The sequence below is a fragment of the Berkeleyomyces rouxiae genome (genome assembly GCF_048999995.1).
Source record: "Berkeleyomyces rouxiae strain 22BRR77 chromosome Unknown BrBRR77_ptg000005l, whole genome shotgun sequence".
NCBI lineage: Eukaryota > Fungi > Ascomycota > Sordariomycetes > Microascales > Ceratocystidaceae > Berkeleyomyces > Berkeleyomyces rouxiae.
Genome location: NW_027396495.1, coordinates 1,801,605 through 1,823,689, shown reverse-complemented (window position 1 = coordinate 1,823,689; position 22,085 = coordinate 1,801,605). Strand labels below are relative to the sequence as shown.

The following is a 22,085-nucleotide window of genomic DNA, read 5'->3' as shown; positions in this document are numbered from 1 at the left end:
CGGATTTCCACCTTGTGCAGACTCCGCCTGTCCTCCGCCACGCGAGACGCTGCTTGATACTTGGGATCGGAGCCGCAAGACTCATCGCGATGGCAGATCTACCCAGGCGTATACTCGTACATACGAAGACTCGCCGATCGGGGGCTGTAACGGCAGCATGTCTGGATACTTGTCGGACTTCCCAGTGCAGCCAAAAGATGCGACGGCCGACAGCATCTGTGCGCTGCTCTATTCACGTTTTGCTGCTGTTCGTCCTTGGCCGTGTTGCAAGATATGCACAGACGCTAAGAGATCTTCTATTGTTCCCGGGCTACCTGTACATATGTGCAAGCATCAACTATACAAGACATGGAGGCGTGTAGTGTGTATTTGCTGCGTGTCTGGCTGGATGGCCATTCGCTTTTTTGTTCTTTATTTTGCTGCATGGGCCTATGCATTGCGTGCTTGACATAATGAAGTATGGATTTGTAGAATATACAAGCACGTCCGTCTGTATGTTTGCGACTGGACTGGAGTGACCACGAGAAGGGGCGAGGGGGCGTGAATGTGACTGCAATTCCCACTGCGCGTGGTTCCATCAGGTGCGCTCTGCCAAAGGACGAAATATCACGAGAAGACTGGCCATCCACCATCCATCTAGTCTGGCCGGTCCTAGTCCTGGTCTGGCTTGGCCCGATTTCTCTCTGGCCAGGCTCTCTGAGCTGTTTATCCGCGAAGAAAAAAAAAGGACGAAAGCCTCTTCGCCCGGCTAGCCTTTGGCTTGCTTGCTTTACTTCTCTTCTTGTGGTCTCATGCTGCCCTTGCGTCATATGATAACGTGCCGTCGTAACCGTAGCGCGGAGGAATAGAGCCAGTACATGTAGACCAGTGGGAATAGAATTAAGCTAACAGCGCTAGTTTGCAGGAAAACCTAGACAGGGCCTATAGACAGGGACTATAGCTCGCAATTCTCGGGTGGGCGTGTTGTTCATGTGTTCTCTCCTGGATGGGCGCGGGCAGCCATGCCGAGTTTGCCAGTGCAAGCAACTAACCAACCAACAGAAGTTGTAGCTAGCTGTGGCTGTAACTATCCGGCGTAGACATGTATGTGTACCCCCCGAGACTCGCCCTCAGCACAGCGAGAATGACACAGAAGCCGAGCTCAACGGCCGCATACTGTGCCGATGGCCTTGGGCCTCGGGAGCCACGGCTTCCTTCTCTCGCGCAGTCTCGACTGTTCTGGCCGCCGCCCGGTTTCCACGCCGTCTTACGAGCACCGACCGCAGACGGCGAGCCAGCAAGCGAACGGAACAGACTGAAGACTTGGCCCAAGCGTTCATCCTATGGCTTCTTCTTCTCTCTCGTCTTGCGTCCCTCCAAGCAGAGAACAGAGGGCCCTACAAGCCCTAAGAAGAGAAGCCCGTCCATCACACACACCCCCTTCCCTCCTGTCCCCACCCCTTTCATTTCCACTCCCTCCGCTCTCTTCACCTCTGCTTGCCAGAGTCCGCTTCAACTATTGAGCTGCTCATTGGGGCTTAGCCAAGAGATCTACCCCCACCAGCGAGGATGCTAATCTTGTGCCAAGCTTTTCTGGACGGCGGTGCTATCAACTCAAAATTAGAACTTGTTTTTCTTTCTTTTTTGCCCCCCCTCTCTCTTTCTTCTCGCTCTCGCTTTCCCTTGCCCTGACTTGGGAAACGAGGGAATAAAAAAAGACGAGAAAAACAACGAAACACCCCCACAGGGAATTAAGCTCACGCTTGGCTTACAGACTTAGTGTTTTTCTTTTCTTTGGTCCTCTTGTCTGTTTGGAACAGAAGAGGAGGGTGACTTGGTTCCTTGTAATCTTATTCTTGTGCGTCAGTTTGCCTTGGAACAAGAAGATGCAGCTTCGGCGCTTTATTTAAACATGCGATGAAGCGTAGCACGAGATGAGATGGCGTGGCGCGATGGGCCAGCAGAAAACCATCCGAACAACAATACCAGCATGTATGAGCCCATATTTATGAACCTATGTTGGTGTTGGTACTCAGACTGGCAGCACTGTATGTCCTGGACCTCGTGAGCATGTATCACATCTTACTTATTAGGTCCCCTAGAAATGTCTCTCTTTTCCTTGTCCTTGGCCGTCACCCCCTCCCCTCTTGCCCTGCTAACACCTAACACCGTTATCTCAGAGCCGGCCGGAGCCAACGGCTCCAGGTCGAAGCCAGATGGTTAGGCCAGGTCAGGTCGGTCAGATCAGATCAGCTGCAGCACACGCCAAACAAGCATCTGCAAGCAGTTGGTTGGTTACAAGTACATAGTTACATATGTATGTAACTATGTATACCTACTGGTACTTGTTGTACTGCTTAGCGGTGATGCGAGCCCGTCCATCCGGCCTGGCCTTTCTTGTTTCCCTGTTTTAGTCTTTGCTTCTTGTGCCTCCAATCATAGGCCTTCCTTTGGCTTCTTCGTTTTTCTAGAACGAATTCTATTGGCAATAGGGCTCGGAGAAGTGCGCAGAATGGACCAAGTCAAGCGCCATCACAAGGAGAAAAGAAACAAAAGCCGCCACCAAGCAAAGAAGCAGAGCGCAGCAACAAGCCCAAGCTTCTGCACGTTGATCAGAAAAGAAAAGAAGAAGAAAAAAATACGGCAAAATACCAGGTCAGATACTGCGGGTAAACCCCGAGGAGGGAGACGCAGAACCGCTCCGCGACGACTGTGGTGACTGGTGCGGCGATCACTCCATCGCACCTCGAGTGTTCCAGACCCAGGCTCGGCTTTGGCTGCGACTGGAGCTTGGCGACTCTTGCGTTTCTTTCTTTCCTTTTCATCCGCGGCAGCCTGATCTGTCCGCCGGGATACGGGGGCTGTTCGGGATCCGAGCTTTTGCTTTACATTTATTTTTATGCTTGTGGTTGTGGGATCTTGAGATTTCAAGATTTCCAACACCACAACATGGACATCACAGGGGAAGGGCCAACCTGCGAACCCTCCACGTGCTTTTTTTTGTGTGTGTGTGTGTGTCTCTGCGCCCATTCCTACTTCTTCTTCTTCCTGCGTTTTTTTTTTGCTAGTCTTCTCATGGCCTCTGCTTCTGCACATAGTCTTATGCGATCGGCAACATCGAAGAAGGTGTGTTTCAACAAGTCTGTGAGAGAAGAGAAGCAGAAAAGTCGGCGATAGCATGTAGAACAAGACTTGCCGAGACGGATGAAACAGAGAAAGAGAAGCAGGGTGAAGAGAAAGAAAAACTCATAAGGCGTTCGATGGCAAGACAAGAACCAACCAGCTCGTCGTCACCTCGCCATCGGAGATCGGCCATCGGAAATCGGAGGGTTGGACTCTTCACCTTCACTCGCCTTGTACATATGTACATCCAAGCATGTAAAAAACCTAACCTGCGCGACCGGGGTTCGCTAGTAGGCTCTGACAACGAGCAAAATAAACTCTGAGCCTCTCCGTCTTGCGTGGCCCGTTGTTTTGAAACTTGAGAAGCCAGCGAGTCGGGGCCATGCACCTGCGTTGCAAGCAGGCATTTGGCCAGAGAGAAACAGGGTCCCAGGGTCCAGAGGCTAGAGTCAACCAAGACTAGGGCTGGTTAGGGCCAGGGTCCGGGGCTAACGGGACGCAGAGTCTATGTTATCTGCACGAGTGTAATCGTACGTGCAAGACAAGAGACAGACCAGCCTTGATCTCTGGAGTCGGTGGGGCGTGGGTGAGACATGGGAATGAAAGTCTAGTTAGTGTACAGATGCATATTATTACAAGTTGCTGGTAATACATGGAGTGGAAGTAGAAACGGGGAACCGTGCTGGAAAGCATGTAATCTCCATAATGCCATCGCCAAGAGGGCGAGACATGAGATGAGAGAACCTGGAGGTGGCGACAAAGAAGACTAATTGGCCGCGGAACTACAACGCCGAACTCCGTCCCATAAATCTTGCCGTGTCGTGGCGATCTGGTGGCTCCGAATTGCTCAGCAGTCTGACCGCCCATACCACCGCGGGAATGCCACTACATCCTTGACGTTTGGGATACCACTCAAGTAGCTCAGCACGCGGTCAAATCCAAGCCCAAACCCGCCATGCGGCGCTGATCCCCAGCGGCGCAGGTCGACATACCAGTCTAGGCCGGTCGTACTGCGACCACCTGGTCCTTGCGGCAGCGCCATGCCGCGATGCGCCATTGTCTCGAGCAATGGGTCAAGCCGGTACTCTCTCATCGACCCGCCCGAGATTTCACACACGTCTGCGACCAGCAGGTCAAAGCAGTCGACCGTTTCCGCATGCTGCGCAGCATCCGCCGCCACCGCCGTCGTCGGCTTGACATCTGCCGGCGCCACAGATGGCATCATGTAAAATGCCTTGATGTGGCGCGGATAATGCGTTACGAACACTGGCGTGCGCCAGCCGGGCGCTGCGCGCTCCGACACCTGAACCGCCAGCCACTTCTCGTGCTCACTAGCTAGGCCCTCGCCCCACGCTGGCGCCGGCGTCTCAAAGTAGTCTGCGCCATGCGTTTCCTGCGCCGCCTGCAGCAGCTCGACGGCCTCGGTGTACGTGATGCGCGGCCACGGCGGCGAAGAGGCGCCTATGCCGGCCCAGCGTTGTGCGAGGTCTGCCTCGGACGCAAGCTCAGGCTCAGACTCGCGCAGACTAGCGACGGCCTTGCGCAGATCGGGCGCGGCGGGGCGCTGCGCAAGAGCGGAGACGGTGGCGCGCAGCAGCTGCTCGAGTAGGTGCATGACGGTTCCCATGTCGTCGGCAAACATCAGTTCGGCCTCGAGCATGTAGAACTCGCTCATGTGGCGTGACGTGTCGCTGTGTTCGGCACGAAAGGTCGGCGAGAGCGTCCAGACGTCGCCGACGCTCTGGGCGAGCGCTTCTAGGTGGAGCTGCGACGAGACGGTGAGATATTTGGGGCCACGGAAGAAGTGATCAGACGGCTTTTTCTTGGGCCTGAGTTGCTCCTCGGGCGAGCCGGACATGACGGTGAAAACCTCGCCGGCGCCTTCACAGTCGGACGAGGTGATGATGGGCGGCTGTGTCTGCACAAAGTTTTGCGAGTTGAAGAAGCTCGTCATGGCTGCGATAGCATCGGAGCGAAGCCGCAGCAGCGCGGCATTGAGCGGGATGCGGGAGCGGAGGTGTGGTATTGAACGCAGGTACTCTAGCGACTGATATTTTTTCTGAATAGGGTATGTCTGCAGAAAGGTTCGGGTCAGCGGTAGGCTACGAGAGCAAGAATTACATAGAGACTAGACGAGGTGTACCTTTGGATCAGACGTGCCGATAATCTCCAAGCTAGATGTCTTGAGCTCATGGGTCTGCACATCCTGGACCTCACACGGCACCCAATCACCAGCCAGACGCACAGCAGAACCGACTCGCACACTACGCGAGCGCTCCGAGGCAGCGCAATCAGTCAGCCACCAAGCAGGAGAAGCAGCAGCCAGGAACAAAAAACAGGGACACCACTCACTCGGTCCCCAGGGCCCGCGACAGCACGGCCTGTAGTGGCTGCAGGCTGCTGCCGTCGGTCACATCGACAAACTGCTCCGTCTTGGACTTGCGCGTTGACCGCACCCAGCCGGTCACGGAGACATCGGCAATGCGCTCGGGACGCGCCGTGCGCAGGAGCTGGGCAATGGTTCGTTTGGGCGCCGGGGCGGCTGCCGCCGTTGAGTAGAGCCGGCGGGGCAGGCGGAGCATCGGAGCTGGGCGCAGGAGACGGGGCAGCTGGTGGATGGCGGGTACTTTTCTTTTACTTGCGATTGACCCTGAAACACGTAGAAAGCAGCAGTATAGGGCCCACACAATTGATAGTTGTTCGTGAGGTCTGAAACAGCTCCAACGGGTCGTGATACAGGCTCGTTGAAATTGTTTGTGCAAGACGATAAGGGTGGAGACAGCAGACTAACCCTAACCCTGCGGCACAAAGAGAGAGAGCTCGAGATCTAGAAGAACATCTCGTCGAACCAATTTCTTTCAAGACAATAAAGCGATAGAGGCAAACGAGGCGAGGGAAGATGAAACGCATTGATAATACAAGCTCGCATGGTTTGTGATCTTGTGATGAGAGCTGGTTATGCAGCTAGCCTTTGCAGCCTCTGTGCCATCACGATCTGTGAGATTTTGCTTGGGAGACCAAGCAGGAGAGACACGGGGAACCCGCATGCATCAAGAGCCAACGCCAAAGGGCGGCAACTGACTGCCCTGCTGGGCGCCTGTGGGACAGACCAAGCTAGGCGGGCGCTGGGCTGTGACTGTGATCAAAGTGAGGTGATTCAGGAGCGATTCAGGACCATTGTACAAGGATAGTGCAAACTGTGGCGATACTGTCTTTGTGTGTAACCTGGTGTGATCTGTGGCTGGCGGGACAAACCCGATAAATCCTGCTTGGGGCCACCCTTTCTCGAGGGATGCAGCGACGTTGCTTCTCTCCTCCGCCGCGGCACCAGACATGAAGATCCCGAAACCTCACGCACACACACGCTTCAGCCCAAGCCTGCTGCATGCGACCTGAGAGACCGGCCGAACAGCAGCGAGGACAAATCAGAAGCGCCTTGGCACGGCTGGCGACAGCCGCTGAACACTGAGGAGGGCGGAGGGGCGAGGGGGGAGGCATTGTGCTCTTATATGCGTACATGTATAATAAGCGGAGTGCTGCTGTCTTGGCTTGGGGCTGCTTTCACAGATACACACACACACAGACTCGCTCAAAAGAAAAGACCAACCCCACGCTAGAAACAAAGAACCACACTGAGACTCGCGACAGCCTAAGCCAAAGACCCGGCTGCCTGTCCGCCATGCAGGGGACCGCTGGGATAGCAACTTGTAGGACACTGCGGCGCATGGCTGCGCGAGTCCTTCAGCTTTGGGCCAGCCGCAAGAGAGCGAGAGCGAGGAGAGACAACGAGTGCCTCAGACCCAGCACGGACACACAGCCTCGAGCAGCTGTGTCGGCGGACTGAGATGGAGCGTGGGCTGGTCCTTTCACATCCTCTGGTATCGGCAGCGCAATATAAAACCCGGCCCCTCGGCCCATTGGTGTCCTATGACCTTGGTGTTGCGAATCATAGGCGGCGCTTTGTTTCTCATCTGCTTTTACTCTTGCTACTCACATCCCTTCTCTGGATTCTACATAGGTTCCCTCCTCTTCTGCCTCTCCCTTTTTCTTCTCCCCCTTCATACCCTTCGTAATGGAGCACCCCCCGCGCCCCAATGACATTGCCAGCCAGACCAAACGCCGCTACATCCCCACCATCATTGACAAATACTCCAAGCGCTGGCCGCAATACAGCACCACCTACCGCGCCAGCGACTACGCCTCCGACCAGCGGCTAGTGCCATCTGCGCCGCAACCGCCAACCTTCATCGTCGAAGCCAACGACCCCGTTTCCAGCGTCGTCTACCACAGCCACGTACAAGACCAGCCATTCGCGTACCTGTGCGGCGCGCACGCCAAGAAGCCCGGCGGCGACTGGGACACGGGCGTGCTCGGCAGCGAGGAGGAGCTATGCCGGCGCTCGTCGCTCTCCGCCTCGCTCGCCGCCGTCGCCCGCTTCTACCCCCTGCCCGGCGACGGCGCCATCTTCTCGCCCAACGTCGTCGTCTTCCGCGGCCCTGCCGACCGCTACGCCCTGCTACCCGAGCGCGACTGGTTTGCCGTGCCCGTTGTCAGCGCCGCGCCCGTGCGCCTGCCCAAGCTCAACACCACTGACCCTGCCGCTGCGGCGCCCCACGGCCCCGGCTGCGGCGCGCCCATCCGGTATAGCTTCGCCGAGGAGCGCGCCCAGAGCCGCCAGATCATGAAGGCTGCGCTCAAGGCTGTGCTGGCCTGCGGGTTCACAAGCGTCGTGATTGCCGACTTTGGCCTTGGCCGCGCTGGCCGCAATCCGCCGCGCGTTATGGCAGATATGTGGCGCGAGTTGTTTTTGTACGACCCGGAGATCCGCGGCCGCTTTGTGCGCGTTGTCTTTGCGTTCCCCGATGCTCGGATGTGCACCGAGGACTTGATCTACGAGGCGGCTGCGCGCGCCGCCCACAAGGAGGCGAGCAAGGGCTCCCATCGTAGAGGGGCTCATGCGAATGTGTCTGGAGGTGCCGCTGTGGGCCCGCCACCGCAACCGCCGCGCTACGGACACAGAAGTGAGACAGAGGCATGCTATAGCACGCCGGTTGGTGCGGATCAGTATTCGGGTGCTGGGGCGGGTTATTTGCCAGGTCTGGAGTGGTTGACGGATTATGAAATCTTCCGAAATACATTCCATGTAGCCGAGATTCAGCGGGTGCTGGGCACGCGGGATCCACGGTATGGCCTAGAAATGCTGACGTCTTGAGGATGGGCGAAAGCAGAATCGTAGGCAGGGCTCAGACAGCATGTATTTACTCTTCCTGTATGTCACGGTCACACCGTGCCTCAAGTGTAACCTCATGTCGATTTAGTCCCTCAAATAGACCACAAAATAAACACAGCACAGCACACATGTGCTTTGTGCCCATGACTTGTACTCTTACAATATGTCTTTCCATTTATGGGTATTTTCATCTACTCTACCATTCCGCCTCTTCTCAGCTCCAGTACGGCGGCCTCAGTCCGGCAAACGTCGATTCTGAGGTATCTTCCCTCTTACGGTTTCCATTTAGCTGTAATTCAAAGCGTTAGCAAAAATTCATCGGTCTCAACCCAATAGAAAAGAAAATAAAGGGAGAAAAGGGCTATCATACCTCGTGCTGTACAGACTTGTGGATATGCACCAACCAGTCTACATAGCTCTGAGCTTCATTGTTGCGGTCCTCAACCAACATGCGCGCAAACTCGTACTCGGCACCGTCCAGGCCCTGGCGCGCAATCTGGATGGTCAAGCCCTTGGAGCCGCGCAGCGAGCGCAGGAACTCGATGATGTTGCGCGTTTGGGCGTTAAGGTGTGTCTGCAGGACGGGTAGCTCCGAAATATACGGGTCAATGTCCTTGAGAGCCGTGTACTGCTCGCCTAGTAGGTCGCCAATCAGGTTAGGCGAAGTCTGGGCGTGCAGCCAGAGAATGCACATTTGGCCGTTGTCAACGAGGTAAACACCACCAGGCTCAACGCGCGAGAACGACGCGCGCATGGCTGGTGGTATCTTGAGGTGGCCGGTTTCGGCATCAGGGAAGCCCTCTTCAGGTTGCAGATTGTGTAGGGCGAGAATGCGAGGGTATAGGTATAGACTCATCTCGCGGGCACCCATGGAGCGGATGAGGCGCAGTTCGTTGACGCGGCGGTCTGATGTCTCGGTGCCTGCCTTGAAAGCGCGAGTTTTGTTGAGACCAAGCATGTACATAGGGAACTCCTTGAGCCGGTCAGGCATCACCAGCTGGCTAGGCGGGTGTGATGGGGCAAGGAAGTTCTTGCGGTAGCAGGCCATGACGTCAATGGTCCGCTCAGTCATAAAGTTTCGGGCATCTTTGAGAGTGGCGCCAGTTGTCGCCAGCTTGGTGGCAGCCTCCTTTGCTAGTAGAGTGTAGACGGCATCTTGATCAATAAACTTCATGGCATCGCGGGGGTTCTCGCTAACGCTAGCAATGATGTTGCAGCAGCGGACACGCCGCTGGCCTGAGGCAGTAGTGTACAGGAGAGCCATCTGGAAATGAGCGTCAAGCTTGGGATCCAGCTTGCCGTCGTAGGTGAAGCTAACTCCAAAGGCTTTGTCGGCATCGAGAACGCCAATCTCAAGATCAGCGCCAAAGGTGTGATGGATGAAGTTGCCATGATACGAGGATACCTGTAGGCCATTGGAGCAGCGAACCTTGATGAGGGCCTGGTAACCAGTCTCACGCGTCACAGCATGCTTGATCTCTAGGGCCATCTTTTTGCCATCACGAGCAGCCACGAAGTTGGGGTAGTAAAAGGTCTCACCACCTGACAGGGCTGGGACATGGCCGACAGTGCCAATGTCAAGGTAGCCGCCGTTTGGCGATACCAGGAAGAAATCAGCACCAATGCCGGCAGGGACCATGCGCTCAACCACCTTTTTCCACAGCGGGTGCTCCGTGGTGAGTAGACGCTTGTCGGGTTCGCCACCAACCGTCTTGCCATCGTCGCGCATGAAGAGGTTGCCAGGGCCCCAAGTAGGCAGACAGGATAGTGATGTGATCATCTTACCGCCGGTGGGCTCAAGAGCCGAGACGGCGGCATTGAGGGCAGCCAGCATGGCAGGCTCGGGGTTTTTGATGCTGGAAAACATCTCGGGAAGTCTGGTGAGCAGTTGGGTGATGACGGAGCTGCAGAAATTGGTGTGTTAGAAGGGGGCAAGAAGAAGGGCCTGACTAGTAGACTTACCGGGACTCATAAGGGTCGACAAATAGGCCGTTGCCCAGAGGCACAAAGGGGTCATTGAGATCGGGCATGATGAGCATTTGTGCTTGCTCAAGGGTAGGCTGTTGTTGGAGTTAGCATGGAGATCAAAGCCGGGAGCCAGAGCAGCGAACTAGAAGATAGAGACCTACACTGCAGTTGTAGAAATGAATATCGCGGTCAAAGGTCATGAAGCCGACCTTGACGCCCTCAGGGACACTTCTCGGTTGCGAGTCGCCATCGGCTGCGGCATCGGTGGAGTACAAAGCGGCCAGGATACCCTCACAGAAGGTCTCCAACACGCCTTTGTTGACAGCGTCCTGCGTAACGTCAATTACGAAGAGCCAGCGCAGGCCGACGGGCTCTTTCGTCCAGTAATCCTTGGGTACGACAAACTCGACGGTGCCGCGAGTCAGCTCAGGCCGCGAGTCGCGGTCCACACGGACACCGGCCGGCGATGTGGCGCAAAAGTACTCGGACGGGGTATCGTTGGGATAGGTGCAAAGGTTGCACACAAACTTGTTGCCGCCGGAGCGGAACATCATGAACGGGTTGATGTAGGCGCGGCAGCGGTGGCAGCGCGGCGGGCCAGTGGAGCCAAAGTCCAGCACGGGGATTTCGAGCTCGCCGGGCTGCTGGGCTGCGAGAGGCTGCATAATGAGGCCGAGCGGGATGCCAGTGGTGGCCAACTTGTCGGCCGATAAGGGGATGCTGTTCATAGTGAGGCGTGAGTGCTTGGGTGAAGCATTGCCTTGGTCAAAGGCCACAAACGAGACATTGGCGGGGGGCGGTACGTGGCGCTCAAAGGTAGGGTAAACGTTTTTGAAGTAGAACGACTGCAAAGAGTCGCGAGACGTCGGGACACCGGGGGTGTCGTCGGCTGAGATGGTAGACGGGCCGATAGCGGGAACAACGGCAGGAGCAGTAGAAGGAGCGGCGCCAAAGCCCGAGGCAGCAGCCGGAGCCGGAGCAGCGGCGCCGAACGGAGATGTGGCGGCAGCAGCAGGAATAAATTGGTTGCTAGTATCGCCAGCGGGGCCGGCAGGCGGGATGCCGCCGCCGATAAAGTTGTCAGGGGGCGCACCAGCGCTGAGGCCAGCAGCAGCGCCAAAGCCAGCAGACGAGCCGGCCGGGGCATCGACGGTATGATAGGCATGGCGGTCCTTCTTCTTGCGGCGCGCAGCAGCGGCACCCAGGGCATCGGAGCCAGCTCCAGATGCGGGCGGGGGTGCAGCGGCAGGCCCAAGATTCATGCCGGCCATCTGTGCGGCAAGATCGTGTTGTTGCGGTGGGGGAACGCCGTAGGGTAGTGTGGGGGCCGGCGAGTGTCCGCCGTATTGCGAATGGGGAGGAGGCTGCTGGTGATACTGCGGCGGCGGCGGTGCTGCTGCTGGCTGCTGGAACTGTTCGTAGGGATTTGGGGCAACCGGCGGCTGGAACGGGGCCGGCACGGGCTGCGACGTGCGGGACGGATCATTGGGGTCGAGTTGCTCGCCCTGGCCAAGGGCATGAAACATGCCGTAGTCAGCCATTGGAGCCGGAGGTTGTGGATTATTAAGAGGCCGGCGGCCGAGAGACAGAAGTACAGGGATGGGAGGAGAGCCGCACACGGAGCAGGATACAAGCCGGAGCGGGAGAGACGGAAGCCGGAGGCAGAGGCAAAGAACAAAGAAGCAAAAAGAGCAATTCACGGCTAGAAGAGCAGATGAAAGAAGTGAGGATCGCAGCTCAGCTAAGCGCGAAGCAGAAAGCAAAAAAGACCGAGACTAAGGGAGGATAACAGGAGCGTGCGAGAGTTGGGTGAGCTTGTGATCTGGCAACTTTCGATGCAGCGGGGCAGCTAGGAATGACTAGGGGGCAACGGTGTGGTGGGGGCTGCCAGAGCACGACAACCCTAGTCCTGGCGGTTTGTCCCTGCGCTTATACTAACCCTAAGCGGATTACCCGATGCTCTTCCATCCTTTTCATCTGGGTGCTAACCACCAAAAAAACCATCGCGAAACTGACCTTTAACGACATTCTCAGCCTTGTTTTCTCCCCTTGAAACCTTTGTCGCGCCTGCCGATTTTGCGCCCATTTCGCGTCTGATCTTTTGAATTTTGCGCCCTTCATCCCCCGACCTCCAGCGCCATCTTCTTTCTTCCCAAACCGCTTCGCACCCGTGCGCCGATGCGCCGCGAACAGTTCCACCATGTTCACCTTTAGCCCTCTTCAAGGCGCCTTTTCCGAGTCTCCGGCAACGCAGTCGCTTCTCGAGCTGGATGGTGGTGTCAAGCTGCTAGTCGGTCTCGGCTGGGACGCGTCGTTTGCTGTCGAGAAGCTGGCCGAGCTTGAAAGGTGAGTTGGGGTTAGGCCAGATAGTGCGATTACTACAGAAAAGATGCTAACAGAAACGGGCCCCGTATGCAGACAAGTCGCCAGCCAGTCGATTTCGCTGATTCTACTCACACACGCCACCGTCGGCCATCTCGCCGCTTACGCGCACTGCTGCAAGAACTTTCCACGCTTCACACAGATTCCCGTTTATGCCACTCGCCCGGTGATCGACCTCGGCCGCACACTGATCCAAGACCTATACGAGTCCGCGCCACTTGCAGCCACTGTGATTCCGGAAGTCCCGTTTGCCGACACTGCCAGCTCCACGGGCCAGGCTGACTCCGATTCCCACTCTACCCAGAACCTACTCCTTAAGCCCCCGTCGACTGAGGAGATTGCAAAGTACTTTTCTCTAATTCAGCCGCTCAAGTATTCGCAGCCACATCAACCGATCCAAACGCCTGGAACTCCACCGCTCAATGGCCTGACCATAACGGCCTACAACTCGGGTCGCACACTGGGTGGCACCATCTGGCACATTCACCATGGAATGGAATCGATTGTATACGCTGTCGACTGGAACCAAGCCCGTGAAAACGTGTTTGCTGGTGCAGCGTGGCTAGGTGGTGTTGGTAGCGGTGGAGGTGAAGTTATTGAGCAACTGCGCCAGCCCACAGCGCTGATTTGCAGTAGCCGAGGCGCTACGAAGCCAGCGGTCGGTGGAGGCCGCAGTAAGCGTGATGAGCAACTCATAGAGACCATCAAGTCTGTAGTTCTTGGAGGTGGCACTGTATTGATCCCGGTGGACTCGAGCGCGCGTGTTCTCGAAATTGCATATCTCCTAGAGCACGCTTGGCGGACATCCGGTGACCCGATGCTCGAGGGCATCCCGCTCTTCCTTGCAGGCAAGAGCATGAGCAGCACGCTGCGCTACGCCGGAACGATGCTGGAGTGGATGGACGACAACATTAACCGTGAATTCGAGGCCATCAACGACCGCAACCAGGCAAATGCTGCCGACCGCATGCGTGAGCGGGACGACCCGACCAACGAGGGCCGCGCCAAAAGCACCGGTCCTTTCCATTTCAAGTACATCCGTGTGCTGGAGCGCAAGGCCCAGATCGACAAGCTGCTGGCCATGACGCGCGACGCCGACGCGCTCCGGGGCAAGGGCCGCGTGATCCTGGCCACCGATACCACGCTCGAATGGGGCTTCTCGCGCGACCTGCTGCGCGGGCTGGCCCACGACCCGCGCAATGCTATTATTCTTACGGAGCGGCCAACCTTGGCTGGCTGCTCCAACTCCGTATCTAACACGCTATTTGCCTGGTGGAAGGACCGAGGCACTGAGAATGTGCGCGTGGACCCTGTCGGCGGCACGGAGGGCATTGAGATTGTCCACGGTGGCGGCAGAGAGCTGACGTTGACGCAAACGAGCCGACAGAAGCTCGAAGGCGACGATCTCGAGCGCTACCAGCAGTGGCTGGCCCAGCGGAGCTTGCAGTCGCAGGTCGAGGCGGCTGGGGGAGCAGCCATGGAGGCCGTCGGCGATGCAGTTGACGACGAAGAGTTGGACTCTGAGGACTCTGAGGACGATTCGGACTCGGAGCAGCAGGGTAAGTCGCTCAAGATCTCGGCTGCCATCAACCAGGCCAACCGGCGTAATGTGACGTTGACAGACGAGGAGCTTGGTGTCAACATTCTCGTCAAGAAAAAGGCTACATACGACTACGAGGTATCCGGGCGCAAGGGTCGCGACCGCTTTTTCCCCATCCCTATCCGCCGCAAGCGCACCGACGACTACGGCGATCTGATCCGACCCGAAGCCTACCTGCGTGCCGAGGAGCGCAACGAAGCCGAGATGATCGGGCCTCTGCTCCCTGGTGCCGATAGCGACGACGATACCAAGCTTGGCAAGAAGCGCAAGTGGTCCGAGCAGAACCCCGCCAACGGCTTCCCCAACAGCAAGCGCGCGCAGCGCTCGCCTAGCCCGTCAGGCTCGGCGCCCGGCGGCGCGCCAATCGATGAGCTCGACGCCGTCGAGGACGCACCAGACCCCGCGCCCGCGTCTGAACCGGCTCGCCTGCTTGTCGAGACGGTTTCGCTGGCTGTTAACCTGCGCATCGCCTACGTCGATATGGAAGGCATCCACGACAAGCGCAGTCTCAACATGTTGATCCCGCTCATCCGCCCTCGCAAGCTGATCCTCATCAGCGGCTCACAGGCCGAGACCGACGCGCTGGCCAGCGACTGCCGGCGCCTACTGGCAGGACCCGGTGTTGACAACGGTTCCAGCTCGGCTACCCGCGGCACCGTGATTCTTACGCCGGCCGTCGGCACTGTCGTTGATGCCAGCGTCGACACAAATGCCTGGTCTCTGAAGCTCAGCGACGCGCTCGTGCGCAAGATCAAGTGGCAGACAGTCAAGGGTCTGAGCGTGGCGACCATCAACGGCCAGCTCCTGGGACTTGGGCTGGACGGCGCGCCCGCCGCACAGCCGCACAAGGCGCTCGGAGGCGCAGCTAGCGAAGACACGGAAATGGCCGACGCGCCGGCCAAGGTGACGCCGACGCTCGACCTGGTGCACGGGGCGGCATCGGCGTCGGCGGCGCGCGCCATGACGCAGCCGCTGCACGTAGGCGACCTGCGGCTGGCGGAGATTCGGCGTGTCCTGCAGGTGGCCGGCCACTCTGCCGAGTTCCGCGGCGAGGGTATCCTGGTGATTGACGGGTCGGTGGCAGTGCGCAAGACGGATGCTGGCCGCATCGAGGTCGAGCGCGTGGGCGTGGATGTGGCGGCGACAGCCGGGGCGGGGGCGGCGAGGAAGAAGAAGAGGTCCGCGTTTGCAGAGGTTATGCGTGTGGTGTATGATAATTTGGCGGTGGTAGCGGGTGCGTAGAGAGGGCGGACGAATGAAACATAGAGTGGGATTCACAGACACGTGGAGCACAAGATGAAGAAGAATAAAGCAAAGAATGACATTCAGGGACACAATTTTGCGCCCAAACGTGAACAGTATATACACAGCATAAACAAGCAAAACAAATAAGCCAGCCCTCGATTTCACTCGGGACGCTACGCCTGCGCCATCGAAACCATCTCATACTCGCCGGCGCCGTCTCGCCCCCTCCCTCTCGGCACTAGACCTTCCTCCTCATCACGCGGTTCCGGGTCCGGCGCATTCCCGTTCTTGGAACGCCCGCCAAACGAAATCGGCTGCAGCTCGCGCGAGCGCGACCCCAGGATGCCCAGGAAGGCCGCCACGGCCGCGCTGCTCCCGGAGGCCAGCCACCACATGGTGTTGCGCGGCAGGCTGCCGGCGTAGAGATAGACGACGGCCAGGTGCAGGCCTTGGGTGCTCAGGGCAAAGTCGGGCACGAGCTTGGAGCGGCCGACCAGGACGACAATGGCGGAGCCGCTGGGCCGGACAAGAAGACGGAGTTAGCAGACGGTATACACGCGGAAACCAAAGACCTCGCCCAGAGACTCACATTACTACCCCGCCGTCCAGCACCATCAGCAGCGCGAGCAGCCACCCCGTCGTCACATCGCCACGCACATCGGCCCAGCCAAACACCAGCGCCGGCTTCCACGGCTGGCCGGCCACCAGGCTGCTGAAGATGGTCAGCACCAGCGCCACGGCGTAGTACAGCGCCTGCAGCAGCACGAGCTGCGTGAAGATGCGCAGCGGCGGCAGCTCGGAGATGGCGCCGGACCGGCGGGCGCGGCGCCGGGCCATGGTCGAGGTGTGGTGGAGGAGAGAAGAGGGGGTGCGGGGGCCTGGTGCCGTGTCGTATCGCGGTCGGCGGGCGGAAGGGCGCCGGGCAGAGGACTCGTCGGGTCCGGGGCGGAGAGCAACGAGATGTGGCGGCGGCGGCGGCGGGAGCAAAGAGACACGTCGGCCGTGACTTGGGACTTGGTGGGTGCGCGAGGGAGGGCAGAGGAGTCCGGAAAAGCGCGCGGAGAGTCTTGACGAGCTTCTGTGGGGTTTCCAAGGAGATGCTAAGACTCAACCAAAGAATAAAAATAGAACTTGAAAAATGAATTAAAGCAAAAAAAAGAATTAAAATCGCGTCAACACCCGCAACTTCCAGAGTTCACGTGTCAGCCTCGTTCCTGCCTTGTTCTTTGTTCTTCAAGATTCAACTTCCCTTTTTCGCAGGTGTTCATTTTTGGGAGCTTCCCCTTTTAGTTCCACGCCCCCCCCCCTCTGTTTCTGGCTGCCTGGCCAGTGCGATAAGATAAAGACGGCCCCACATGCGGAAACGGAAGTTGGAGGCAGCTGATTCTGCCGCAGCTGACCGCCTTTCTCGACGTCACTTATTTTTCGGTGGACTGATTTGGGAGCGAAGGGCCCTGGCGGTGAAGTTATCATCAACCGGCTTTCTGTGTCATAACTACCTCTGTCTGCCTGGATCTTTGGTAGCACCATCATCTCTTACTTTGCTAATACGCGGACAATCCACACCACGCCTTTCCACAGCTCGCGGACACACTCTGGGACCGAGTTCCGGCACTCCACACACGTCACCCGCCACGCCGACGACCACCGCACGCCTCAAACCACACGCTTCTCTTTCTACACGCCATGGGCCTCTTTTCCAACTCGCCCGAAGAAACACGGCGCGAAGCCGTGCGCACCGGCACGGCGGTGCCGACGCGGCAGGAGCGCCTGCAGTGCTGGGCCGCGCGCGACGCCTACTTTGCCTGCCTGGACGCGCAGGGCATCGTCGACGCGCACGCCGAGGCGCCGCGGGCCGCGCAGCAGTGTGCGCCGCAGACGGCGGCGTTTGAACGCGACTGCGCGCGCCAGTGGGTCAAGTACTTCAAGGACTGGCGCGTGGCGGACGATGCAAAGCGCAAGCGCATCGAGAAGCTGCAGAAGGAGGGCGCCGAGCCGATTGAAATCACCATGCGCCCAGTGAACTAGCGGGATGGCGGAAGAAGGATTGGAGATAGGGGGGGTATGCTCTGAGAGAGGCTGGTCCGAGGGAAGGGGAAGCCGGGTCGGCTTGCACTTGTATTTCTACGTGTTCTTCTACCACCAACACAACATCAATCGTCACAGATCTGAAACTATCAAGCCAAAAAGTATTAGTGAAATGTATTGAAAAAAAAAAATAAAAAGAAAGAGTAAGACACAACACAACAACACAAAGCACAAGACTGCAGCATCGAAAGGCACAAAAGCGCCAGTCAGCCAGGCTGTCCCGGGCCGGGCCGAGGCCACCACACAACAGACACGCATACAGAAACAAAGAAAGACACAAGCACAATATAGACCCGCGGTCTCGCTCCTGTTCCAGAAACCAATCTATAAAACAGCAAAGAGCAACAAACAAGAACCAAAGACTAAGGCGGGCTGGTGAGCCGGCGCCTGGGCCGAAAGCAAGAGATAGAGGGGGGAAACGAAAATACGAGCACAGCATCAAAAAAAGACATCGCCAAGTAGACAAAGGAAAAAGTACAAGACAGAGTATAAAGGAAGGGCCATTGTTTTTGGGGGATTTCCCAGCCCGGCATGGGACGTCTATAAAACGCCTCTGCCGCAAGATTTCCAGAGGATGAGCATAAAAAGAAAATAAAGGGACAGGCAGGACCACAAGTGTTGAGATGTTGAAGAACAAAGGAAAAAAGAAAAGAATAAGAGACAGAACAAAAAAAGGAGAATGACGGACACTTTGTCAAGAATGGGCTATGCATATACGAGCTGCCAGACACAGCACAACAAAAAAAGATGGAAAAAAGAAAAAAAAGAGAACATGAGCAACGCGACGCTGATGGGCCAGAGAGAAGCAAGAACCAGACAAAAGACGCCCATATTTCTCGTCTACACATACAACACAAGCATTACACCCTCCACCCTCGCCTCGCGTCCGCTGTTGTTGCCTGCGCTTCTACACGTACACCGGCCGGACCACCTGCTCGCTAGCAGGCAGCGACGGCAGCTCCTTGTCTATCGAGGTCTGCCCGCGGCTGTGAGAGGGCTTGTGGCCCGGGGCGGGAGTAGCAGAGGACGGGGCCATTTTGGCGTCGCCTCCGGGCGAGGGCACGGCGCAGTAGCCACTGTCGCCGCTTTCGGCCTTGAAGTTCAGATGGTGGTCGCTCTTGGGCGGTGTTGGTGGGGGCGCGCCCGGCATGAAGCTAGTGTTGGGTGTCCGGGGGCGGTACTGCGGTTGTTGTTGTTGTGGCGTTATTGACTGGGGTGGCTGTTGGCTTGCTCGGCTGACGCTGCGTATCGGTGACGACTCGCCTGACTCATGTACGACAGGTAGAGATGTGTCTTCGTTGGCGCGCATCGGGGGAGGCACACCGCCGCCGGTGGCCGTGGAGCTGGTTGCACCGCTGTTATCAGTGCTGTATCGGTGGTCCAAGTTAGTTTTGGGCGGCGGTGGCGGTGGCGGAGCCTGGGTTGGCATGGGCGGCACCGCTGCCGACACTCTATTCCTTGAGCTCCAAGTTGAAGAGCGCTCGCTGGCACGGGCAACAGCTGCAGCTTCGGCTTCCCTTTGAAGACGGACTTCTTCCCGCTGAGCTTCTTCGGGCGACATGGTGATATTCTCAATAAAGTCAAAGAAGCGCTCGCCGTACTCCTCGGGTGGGATAGCAGAGATCTTGGTGCGGTCGTTGTTGAGACTCTTCCAGAAGTGCTCCATCTTTTTGACGAATCCAAACTGCAAAGCGTAGATAGGTTAGTAATTGTACTCCAGGTTTCAGCACCGAGTAAACGTACCTTAGTGAGACAGTCAATGACGCCGAGATAGTAGATTTCGTTGGCAGGCTCGTTGTTCTCGTGTGTGGCTTGGAAACCACCGTCATCTTGGTTGAAAAGGAAATTCTGGCGGTGTGACTCGTCGAGTTCCTCTGGCATACGGCTGGCGGCCTGGGCCATAGGAATCGGACGCTCCTGGCGAATCATCTCGCGCAGCTCTCGGGCCTTGCGGGCATTCTCGAGCTTGGACGGTGTGCGCAGGAGCGCCGGGTTGGTGCCATCAGCGCCCGAGGCGTTAGCACCGGATCCACCAGCAGCATCGTCGTCATGCTCACCACCGGGGTTGAAAACCTGAAGGGTCTTGTCGCGCAGGTTCTCGTCGTTACCCTTGGACAGGTCGTGGATGCCGACCAGCAGCGAATAGTCCATAATATGCAAGCGCTGCAGCAGCCTAACATCGCGAGTGAGCTGGTCCATGAATAACTGCTTCTTCTGGATCCCCAGTTCCAGATGACGCTTGCGGCGCATCCAGTTGAGGTCCTTGAGTGTGGCACGCGGGTTTGACTTGATGTCGTCTTCGTTGTAATCACGACCAATAGTCGAACCCTTGAGATCAAAAGTCTGGTGGATGTCACGGTGTGGCGGGAAGATATTGTTCATGACGACAAAATGAATCTTTTTGCCAAAGGGGGTTTTGACACGGTGCAATCCGTAGAACTGCGACAGCAGCGTGTTGGGGTTCTCCTTGACGTGGCTGTAGTAATCCTTGAGAATGTGACGCAGAAACTTGTGCTCGCCATGGTGGATGGTCTTTATAATGTACTTGTAGTCACGGGAGTAGTAGAAGAAGCTGCCGCTCTTGCCCGGCGAGCCCATTTCCGACAAGATGTACTTGCCGGTCAAAGACATGAGATAGTCGGCCGGATCAAGGCGGAAGAGCTTGCGAAGATCGCGGAAAACCCAGGGCGCATAATCCTTGAACTTAAAGTCGTATTTGGCTGAGGGCACTAGCTCGTTTCCGGCAATATCAAAGGTTGACTTTTGCTTAGAGTCGAAATCGGCGTTGGTCAGTTGACGGTCGAGCTTGGCGTTGGTGCGGGAGACGGAAACTCGGATACCCGTCAGCATGTTGTAGGCTGTTACCCAATTGGCGTGCTTCTCGTCGACTTTTGTGCCGACAAGCACGCGGTCGTCATCTTCTTCTTCCTTGCGGCGGCGTTTGCTCGCACGTTTCTGGCGAACGGCCTCGGCCCATCGGCGGGCATCGTCATCAACGGGGACTTCGTCGCGGGGCGCATCAGACTGCATGGACCGGGTATTTCTGCGGCCGATGCTCAAAGAGGGCCGGCGGCCGACTGCTGGGGGCACAACACTAGGCGAGAAGCGGCCGCTTGCATGGGTGGCCATGTCGGCGCTGTCTCTTGAGGTGCGGTTAGACTGATGCTTGGGCACCTCGAGTGTGTGGCGATGCTTGAGGCCCGAGGCGGGGGGCGGTGGGGGCGGTGGCGCCGACGTAGGCTGTTGAGGAATGTGAGGCAGGCGAGAAGCGGAGGCGGAGGCGGCAGCTGAAGAGACAGCAAGAGGAGCGTTTGACGGAGCGGGCGGTAGAGAGGCGGGTCTCAAGGGTGTCTCGACGGAGGAACGGTTGGTGCTAACTTCGAGGCTGGCCATTCGGGTGGTGATTGAGGGCCCGGGCGCGGCCAGGGCAGGGCTGGTTGCGAATGTAGACTCCATTGCGGGGGTTCCGTACTTTGACATGGAGGCCATGCTGCTCTGACGCGACGGCTCGCGCGGCGAATGCGGCAAGGGACCGGAGTCTGAAGTGGTGGTGAAAGAGAGACGAGTGCTGCTAATCACAGACGATTGGTCGAAACGGTCCTCAACAGGCGTGGGGGTAGAGGCTGAGTGCAGGCTGGTGTCGTTGTACTCGGTGGCAGGAAAATCGTAGTGGTGGCTCGGCAGTTGGGCGTCGTGGGCGGCGGTGTTTAGCAGCGAGGCCGAGGGAGTCTTTCCGGTCGGACCGTCAGTGGGGCCCGGGGCGTGTTTGAAAGATTGTGGGCCACAGGCGGGCAGATGTGAATGGCCCAAAGGCTCGCCGTCAGTTGACTGGAAATGTAGGGAGTCTGTTGCGTGAGCGTGATACGAGGGCATTTCGGAATGCAAGGCTTTACGGATAGGGGCGAAGATGAAGCCGAGACTAGATACGCAGTATCACGAAAGCGGCAAGCAGAAACGGGCGGAGGAGACGTGGCTGGCAGGGCCGGCAGCAGAGCTGGCAGCAAGGAGCAGCGCGGAATTTGGCGGGCGTCTCCAGGCCAGTTGGTTACGTGGAGGTTGGTGTGGGCGGCTTTGCTGCCGTTGTCGTCGCCGCCACAACAACAATCGACAGGCGGGAAAAATTCGCTCGTCGGTGGCGTCGGCGAGGCAAGGCGTTTTCGGCGACGATGATGGGTGATGGGCGTCTGGCCGGCTCGGGGTCAGGCGGCAGCAGAAGCGGATGGCGTGCTGGCGAGGCTGATGGGCGGTTGGACCCGTTGTGAGGCCAATCAGACTGGCGATGGCAAAGGGCTGGAGATGGAGGCCGAGGCGCGGCGATGGACGGGTGGCTGTTTAGTGGTTTTTCCTTGAGCGTGGCCGACGAAAAGGGACACCACGGACACGGCCAAAGGAGACGAAAAGAATAATGGGATTAATTCCCCGATTTTCGATGGGCAGAAGGAGGCGCCGTCAAAGGTGGTTGGCGATGGC

At 57.8% G+C, this 22,085-nt stretch overlaps 7 protein-coding genes across 7 annotated transcripts; 3 read left to right on the top strand and 4 right to left on the bottom strand.

Annotated features, from left to right (window-relative positions):
• Nucleotides 1-3,949: 3,949 nt before the first annotated feature.
• Nucleotides 3,950-5,684, bottom strand: BROUX77_005667 (uncharacterized protein; the record flags this gene model as incomplete). Its single annotated transcript, XM_073750566.1, has 3 exons — nucleotides 3,950-5,176; nucleotides 5,246-5,366; nucleotides 5,455-5,684. The coding sequence occupies 3 exons, from the start codon at nucleotides 5,682-5,684 to the stop codon at nucleotides 3,950-3,952; spliced, it is 1,578 nt and encodes a 525-aa protein (XP_073604553.1).
• A 1,490-nt stretch (nucleotides 5,685-7,174) lies between these two features.
• BROUX77_005666 (uncharacterized protein) lies at nucleotides 7,175-8,314 on the top strand (the record flags this gene model as incomplete). Its single annotated transcript, XM_073750564.1, has 1 exon — nucleotides 7,175-8,314. The coding sequence occupies one exon, from the start codon at nucleotides 7,175-7,177 to the stop codon at nucleotides 8,312-8,314; it is 1,140 nt and encodes a 379-aa protein (XP_073604552.1).
• A 232-nt stretch (nucleotides 8,315-8,546) lies between these two features.
• BROUX77_005665 (uncharacterized protein) lies at nucleotides 8,547-11,841 on the bottom strand (the record flags this gene model as incomplete). Its single annotated transcript, XM_073750563.1, has 4 exons — nucleotides 8,547-8,621; nucleotides 8,703-10,236; nucleotides 10,295-10,392; nucleotides 10,462-11,841. 4 exons carry the CDS (start codon nucleotides 11,839-11,841, stop codon nucleotides 8,547-8,549), a joined length of 3,087 nt encoding a protein of 1,028 aa, XP_073604551.1.
• Nucleotides 11,842-12,500: 659 nt separating this feature from the next.
• Nucleotides 12,501-15,524, top strand: BROUX77_005664 (uncharacterized protein; the record flags this gene model as incomplete). Its single annotated transcript, XM_073750562.1, has 2 exons — nucleotides 12,501-12,646; nucleotides 12,719-15,524. 2 exons carry the CDS (start codon nucleotides 12,501-12,503, stop codon nucleotides 15,522-15,524), a joined length of 2,952 nt encoding a protein of 983 aa, XP_073604550.1.
• A 176-nt stretch (nucleotides 15,525-15,700) lies between these two features.
• BROUX77_005663 (uncharacterized protein) lies at nucleotides 15,701-16,364 on the bottom strand (the record flags this gene model as incomplete). The annotated part of the gene is made up of 2 exons (XM_073750561.1): nucleotides 15,701-16,043; nucleotides 16,117-16,364. The coding sequence occupies 2 exons, from the start codon at nucleotides 16,362-16,364 to the stop codon at nucleotides 15,701-15,703; spliced, it is 591 nt and encodes a 196-aa protein (XP_073604549.1).
• Nucleotides 16,365-17,213: 849 nt separating this feature from the next.
• BROUX77_005662 (uncharacterized protein) lies at nucleotides 17,214-17,555 on the top strand (the record flags this gene model as incomplete). Its single annotated transcript, XM_073750560.1, has 1 exon — nucleotides 17,214-17,555. The coding sequence occupies one exon, from the start codon at nucleotides 17,214-17,216 to the stop codon at nucleotides 17,553-17,555; it is 342 nt and encodes a 113-aa protein (XP_073604548.1).
• Nucleotides 17,556-18,522: 967 nt separating this feature from the next.
• BROUX77_005661 (uncharacterized protein) lies at nucleotides 18,523-21,488 on the bottom strand (the record flags this gene model as incomplete). Its single annotated transcript, XM_073750559.1, has 2 exons — nucleotides 18,523-19,299; nucleotides 19,359-21,488. The coding sequence occupies 2 exons, from the start codon at nucleotides 21,486-21,488 to the stop codon at nucleotides 18,523-18,525; spliced, it is 2,907 nt and encodes a 968-aa protein (XP_073604547.1).
• Nucleotides 21,489-22,085: the final 597 nt, after the last annotated feature.